General features: G+C 52.2%; 1 protein-coding gene across 1 annotated transcript in view; it reads left to right on the top strand.

The window, feature by feature from the left end:
* Positions 1 to 7,051, top strand: part of NET1 (neuroepithelial cell transforming 1) — a gene marked incomplete at its 5' end in the record, with an annotated part of 60,597 nt that overhangs the window by 49,896 nt on the left and 3,650 nt on the right. Inside the window, 7 exons of the mRNA XM_031061899.1 lie at positions 2,003 to 2,110; positions 2,796 to 2,963; positions 3,690 to 3,752; positions 4,220 to 4,316; positions 4,424 to 4,500; positions 6,283 to 6,540; positions 6,757 to 6,927. Coding sequence (XP_030917759.1) covers positions 2,003 to 2,110; positions 2,796 to 2,963; positions 3,690 to 3,752; positions 4,220 to 4,316; positions 4,424 to 4,500; positions 6,283 to 6,540; positions 6,757 to 6,927 — 942 coding nt within the window. The remainder of the gene's footprint in view (positions 1 to 2,002; positions 2,111 to 2,795; positions 2,964 to 3,689; positions 3,753 to 4,219; positions 4,317 to 4,423; positions 4,501 to 6,282; positions 6,541 to 6,756; positions 6,928 to 7,051) is intronic.

The raw sequence follows: 7,051 nt of genomic DNA, 5'->3' as shown, positions 1-7,051 counted from the left end.
TTCCTGCTGCCAGCCCTCGGGCACGTGCACGTGTCACTTCAGCCGTGCAGGGACAGCATTCCCACATTCCCACATTCCCACATTCCCCCACGGCCCCGGGCTCCCGGCCCTGTCACTGGATCTCTGCAGCGCTGACCCCTCAGCAGTGACCTGCTGGAGCCTCCCCAGGGCTCGAGGTTTCTTGCTTTTCATTTGCAGTGTCACATTTTGCTTTTCCAGGCTATTTTTATCCCTGGACTTGCCAGAGCCGTGGGTGGTTTTGTGTCTGCATCTTCCCTGATTCAGTGCTGCACTTTCTTAAGCTTCTCTAGGCCCACGTCCCTTTATTTATTCTCCTGCACTGATAGATGATTTTCTAGAAGTAAACACCTCCCTTTTCTTCCACTCAGAAACATCTGTAATACATTAAACCTTCCTTGTTGTCTTTAAGCCTGGCCTAACTATCCAACCTTTCCCTGACTGTCCCTGTCTGGAGCTCAGTGGAGGAGTTCCTGGTGTCCCACTTAAACCCAGCTGAGGATCCCATGATCAAGGACACTTTTACAGCTTTTCTCCATGTTTATGGTACCCTCCTAACTCTGGCATTCCCCAAACGCTTATAGCACAGCTTTGTGCCGTGCCAAGAGCTCTTTTCTCCCTGCACGGCTCATAAATTGTTTCTTTTCATGTTCCCCCCCTGCAAGTTTGAAGGCTGAGCTCAGGGTGAGCTCACCTCGTCCTCCTCCAACTCCTCCTCCTCCTCTATTGCCCAACTCCGCGTGTGGGCAGGGCCGCTGCTGGGGTCGGGTTGCTGAAATCAGATCTTACACACACACGTAGCTTTTGTGCTCCTTCATCACTGGAATCCAGCTCTGGGTGTTCCTATTCCCCCTTTTTTTTTTTTTTGTAGTTTTGTTTTCAACATTTGTCACTTCTGCGGGAAGGGTTTGGCCACCGAGCTGGGCTGGGAATGGAAACAGCCCAGAGCTCGTCCTCAGCAACCTCCACAACCTTTTGAAAGAGTACAAATTGAACAATAATTAACCAGTTTTAACCGAGATGAACCCAAACTGGGGCTGTTGTGCTTCCCTGTGCTGGTGTGAGCTTGGTGCTGAGCAGTCTCCTGAGGATGAGTCACGTCCAGGCCTGTGCCCGATGTTTGGCAGCCCCAGGACAATCCTGCAGCCCTTTCCCAGCCTGAACTCGGAGCCCATCTCTTCCCAGCTTCCCCCTGTGCACACCTTTCCTGCCCAGCCCTCACCACACAATATTTTTGATGTCAAACACGTCGAGTTGCCAACAGAATTTTCAAAACCGAAGCAGCAGGAGCTTCCCAGGGGCGTTTCCTCTTTCTTGGCAGCGTTTGGGTCGGGACAGACTTGAGCTCCGGGCAGGGATTAGCGGTGGAGAAAAGCAGAAGCTCCAACTTTCAAATCTAAACAACGTGTAAGAAAAATTGCAGTCATTGCAGGGGGTGGGGGAGAGCAGCAGGAGGAGGGAACTGTGCAAACTGGAGGATTTCAGCTTTATCTGTGTGCGTGTCCCTCGCAAGAATGTTCAGCTTGTGGTTGTTTGCTGCTTGTTAAAGGAGCTGCCCAGGCTGTGCTGTGCCCCCACTGCTGCCCTGCTCTCCAAAATAAAATGGAAAAACACATTCTTTCTCCAGAGGAAAAGATGAGAAAATGGAGAAGCAGATCCCAGCTCCATCTTTAGCTGCCACAGAGTGTCAGAAAACACTTTAATCTATTTCTGTTCAAAGCATAACAGTCCCTGCTGGAGCCCTGTTTTGAATTCTCGCTGATGTTCTCCCACCTCTTTTAACACTGGGCAAAAACCTCTGCAGTTTAATTGCAGCCTTAAAGTTCAGACAAATATTTATAGCCTTGAAAGATGAATGGCTGCTTCCAAACACTCTCCTTGCTGTGTTTGCCACTCCTTAAGTGGGTTTATGCTTTTGGAAGCTGCCTGAGAAATTTCCGAGGGAGGCACAGCCAGGACAATTTGTTCTCTGCTTGCTTTGCAGGAGCCAAGCACGAAACGGGTCCGGCCTTTAGCACGAGTCACCTCCCTGGCCAACCTGATCTCTCCTGTCAGAAATGGGGCAGTTCGACGCTTTGGGCAGACAATCCAGGTGAAAACAGCGCAAAACCTGGAGATTTGGGCAAGGGATGGTGGGATGGGCTGGAACAGGCACCCTGTGGGATTTGGGGATCTCTTGGAGCTCTGTGTGAGCTTTCTTGGCCCTTGGGGCTGGAAGGTGCTCCCTCAGGAGCGCACGGGTATAAAGTGCTGTACAAACAGGTTCAACAGTAAATACAATCAACTGCTGCAGATAAAGAGCTGATAAAGTGCCCTGGGCCTGGGCCCACGTGTGCTGCAGCGTGATGGGAGCTGACCCTGCTGCCCAGCACTGGCACTGCAGCCTGTGCCAGGGAGCTCTGTGCCCTCACCTGCAGATAACAGCACTGCAGAACGCCAGGGCAAAGTTCAAGTGGCTTCTCATTAACCTCTTCAGAGCAAGAGTTATGATCTTTGTTTATTTGCTTCCTCATACCTTGGAAACAGAGCCAAGCTTTGCCTTCCCTTCTTCCTCGCAGGGAGAGGGGCATGGAAAACCTTGCCAAGCCCTGGGCTTCCTCAGCAGCTTGATTAAAGCTTTCCTTTATCTGAGGAAAAGTGTCTGGGTGTGTTTTCCTGCCCTGGATAGTCCAGGGGCATGAAGGATTGGGAATGGCATGGATAATCTAATACTCCTGAAATCTTGGCTCTCCACGTTTGTTTTTAATATTTTTCATTACTTTTTTTAATCCCTGCAGTCGTTCACCCTTCGCAGCGACAGCAAATCCCCTGGCTGTGCCCAGAAGTCATGCAGCAGATCTGCTGCTCCTACTCCCCCCAAGAGAAGGAACAGTGTCCTTTGGTCTGAAATGTTGGATGTCAACACGAAGGAATCCCTGAGCACCAAGGAAATCAAGCGCCAGGAGGTAACTGCCCGTGGAAAACGGGATTGGGAGCAGCAGCCAAGGCCTTTTGTCCCTTCCCTTGCTGGGAAAGGAGTACCAACCTCTGGGGGGCTGCATCTTCCTGTGCACCTAAACCTGAGATTTATGTCTGCGTCAGCCATGGGAAAAGGAGGATTCCACTCTGGAATTCACCTCCCCTGTGTGACCCTTCGGAGATGCCAGACTTTCCATGGCATTCCTGAAATCCCAGCCCCGGCCCCGCTGGCTGCTCTGCAGCTGCCCCAACCTCAGGTTCCTCGCAGAGCCAGCTGTCTTTCTCCTAAAGCTCCTGACAATTGGTTGGAAGCCAAGCAGCAAGGCCTTGGCTTGCCTTTTTCCTGGAGTTCTTGGACAAATCTTCTGGAGACGGCACAGGAGCCACCGGAAGCCGCCTGGGATTTGACCTCTGCGGTTTCGGGGGTTTTGTGTTTGCAGCCTTGCCTGGCTAAAAGCAATGATTTAAAAGGCTCTGGTATTTAATTTGGCTCGTGCAGGGGCCATCAAGGCTTTCACACACTGGGAAGCAAAGCTGCTTTCTCAGGGCTGGGAAAGCAGATTTACTCAGGGTTGTCATGCCCAGGTGCCCCCGAGGGACTGGGGTGGCCAAAGGCCTATTCAGGGCAGGCTGTACATCATGGCAGCTGAAAGGCTCTTGCTGAGAAAGACTGGGATTCAGTATAACTCCGGGTGCTTTATCCTTCCTCCCAGGCCATCTATGAAATGTCCAGGGGAGAGCAGGACCTGATTGAAGACCTGAAGCTGGCCAGAAAGGTGAGTGGGATTTTTCCTGCAGTCAGTGACGACATTCCAGGGAATAATGAGGGATTTTTTGTGCCTGCAAACATGACGTGGGAGCTTTGTCAGCCCCTGAAGCCCCAGTTTGAAAGCTGGCCCAGAAAGCTGACGTGAGCACTGGGCCAGCACTGGTGTGATTGCAGCAAACCCAGCCATAAAAGGACTGTGCAGAGCTGCTTGGGGACTCCCTCTCCCAGCTGGGAATAGTCCAGACAGGAAAATGCTTTTCATTTAAGTCCTCCATACTTCACACTGAGTGAATATTCTAGCATCAAATCAGTGTTACTCTTTCTGTTGTCTTCACTTCTTTCACCTGATAAATCAGTTTCAATCATCAGCTTTGAGGCACATTTAAATCAGTTTAAATCATCAGCTTTGAGGCACATTTAAACCAGTTTAAATCATCAGCTTTGAGGCACATTTGAGTATACTTTATTTGACAGGCCTACCATGACCCCATGCTGAAACTCTCCATCATGTCTGAGGAGGAACTCACCCACATTTTTGGGGACTTGGATTCCTACATTCCTCTGCATGAAGGTAAGAGCAGCTGGGTGGTTTGTGCTCGCTAGGATTTAACCTCTCTGCTTTCTCCTGTTACTCGTTGGGGCATTGGTGCAATTCCTCTTTCCCGGTTTCCATTCCAGCCTTACTGGCAAGTTTGGGAGAAGCAACAAAACCAGATGGAACAGTGGAGCAGATTGGGCCCATCCTTGTGAAGTGGGTGAGTTCAGAACTTGGAATCAACAGGCTAAAACTGAGTTTAGAGAACATTTAAAGGCAGAAGCTGCACAGCTCTGGGGCTTCAGTGGCCCTCAGTGCAAGACTGGAAGGGAAATCCTGGCAGTGCTGCAAACAATGGGATTCTGATGGCTGGAATTGGCCCAAATTTCACCCCAGAGACTTGGAATGATTTGCTGATTAAGGCTTGAAATGTCTGTGTCTCCTGGACTCTTTGTCCCAGTGTGATTCCAGAAGTGTTATCCCTGCTGATCCCAAACATTGGGAGCTTCATGGGCTCTGTGTGCTCATCCAGACATGGGGAGCTTCATGGGCTCCGTGTGCTCATCCAGACATGGGGAGCTTCATGGGCTCCGTGTGCTCATCCAGACATGGGGAGCTTCATGGGCTCCGTGTGCTCATCCAGACATGGGGAGCTTCATGGGCTCCGTGTGCTCATCCAGACATGGGGAGCTTCATGGGCTCCGTGTGCTCATCCAGACATGGGGAGCTTCATGGGCTCCGTGTGCTCATCCAGACATGGGGAGCTTCATGGGCTCCGTGTGCTCATCCAGACATGGGGAGCTTCATGGGCTCCGTGTGCTCATCCAGACATGGGGAGCTTCATGGGCTCCGTGTGCTCATCCAGACATGGGGAGCTTCATGGGCTCCGTGTGCTCATCCAGACATGGGGAGCTTCATGGGCTCCGTGTGCTCATCCAGACATGGGGAGCTTCATGGGCTCCGTGTGCTCATCCAGACATGGGGAGCTTCATGGGCTCCGTGTGCTCATCCAGACATGGGGAGCTTCATGGGCTCCGTGTGCTCATCCAGACATGGGGAGCTTCATGGGCTCCGTGTGCTCATCCAGACATGGGGAGCTTCATGGGCTCCGTGTGCTCATCCAGACATGGGGAGCTTCATGGGCTCCGTGTGCTCATCCAGACATGGGGAGCTTCATGGGCTCCGTGTGCTCATCCAGACATGGGGAGCTTCATGGGCTCCGTGTGCTCATCCAGACATGGGGAGCTTCATGGGCTCCGTGTGCTCATCCAGACATGGGGAGCTTCATGGGCTCCGTGTGCTCATCCAGACATGGGGAGCTTCATGGGCTCCGTGTGCTCATCCAGACATGGGGAGCTTCATGGGCTCCGTGTGCTCATCCAGACATGGGGAGCTTCATGGGCTCCGTGTGCTCATCCAGACATGGGGAGCTTCATGGGCTCCGTGTGCTCATCCAGACATGGGGAGCTTCATGGGCTCCGTGTGCTCATCCAGACATGGGGAGCTTCATGGGCTCCGTGTGCTCATCCAGACATGGGGAGCTTCATGGGCTCCGTGTGCTCATCCAGACATGGGGAGCTTCATGGGCTCCGTGTGCTCATCCAGACATGGGGAGCTTCATGGGCTCCGTGTGCTCATCCAGACATGGGGAGCTTCATGGGCTCCGTGTGCTCATCCAGACATGGGGAGCTTCATGGGCTCCGTGTGCTCATCCAGACATGGGGAGCTTCATGGGCTCCGTGTGCTCATCCAGACATGGGGAGCTTCATGGGCTCCGTGTGCTCATCCAGACATGGGGAGCTTCATGGGCTCCGTGTGCTCATCCAGACATGGGGAGCTGCATGGGCTCCCTGTGCTCATCCTCCTCCCAAGATCCTCCCTTATCTTTTTATTGGGAAAAGTACCCCAGTGAGTGCTGTAGAACTCCCTGAGTTTGTCATGTGAGTGACATCTGCTTTTCCCACAGGGAATCTGACTCCTAAATCTCCTCTGTTCCCTGTAGTTACCCCGACTCCACGCCTACAAAGGCTACTGCAGCAACCAGCTGGCAGCCAAAGCGCTCCTGGATCAGAAGAAGCAGGACAGGAGGGTGCAGGATTTCCTGCAGCGCTGCCTGGAGTCTCCCTTCAGCCGCAAGCTGGACCTTTGGAGCTTCCTGGACATCCCTCGGAGCCGCCTGGTCAAATACCCCCTGCTCCTCAAGGAGATCCTGAGGCACACTCCCAAAGACCATCCCGATATCCACATCCTGGAGGAAGCTGTGAGTGATCCTGTTTTGCTTGTTCTGACCCAGGGATGAGATGTGGGAGCTCCAGAAATCTCCTTTAAACCCTCAGCAGTTCCCAGGGGCACAAATCTGTGACAGGGAAAGTGAGGGATCAGTCCACGTGGATTGCATCCTTGGGAGTTGTGAAGGAGACAAGCAGAGACACAGGGAAGCACTTAATCCCTCTTAATCATTTGTTTGGGTTTTTAGATATCCATAATCCAAGGAGTCCTCTCTGACATCAACCTGAAGAAGGGCGAGTCTGAGTGCCAGTACTACATTGACAAGCTGGAATACCTGGATGAGAAGCAGAAGGATCCAAGGATTGAAGGCAGCAAAGCCTTACTGTGCCACGGGGAGCTGAAGAATAAAAACGGACACGTAAGTACCTTGTTTTTTACTAATTAATTCTCAAACCTGGTTTAAACTCAGGGCAGGACTGGGGGCCTTCCATCCTTAGGGATAGTTTGGATACTGGATAAAAGAGCAGAGGAAAATCTCTTAA

The sequence above is a fragment of the Geospiza fortis genome, unplaced genomic scaffold, assembly GCF_000277835.1.
Source record: "Geospiza fortis unplaced genomic scaffold, GeoFor_1.0 scaffold61, whole genome shotgun sequence".
In the NCBI taxonomy this organism is placed as follows: domain Eukaryota; kingdom Metazoa; phylum Chordata; class Aves; order Passeriformes; family Thraupidae; genus Geospiza; species Geospiza fortis.
Note: the sequence above shows the minus strand (reverse complement) of the source record. Positions and strands in the feature narration are given on the sequence as shown.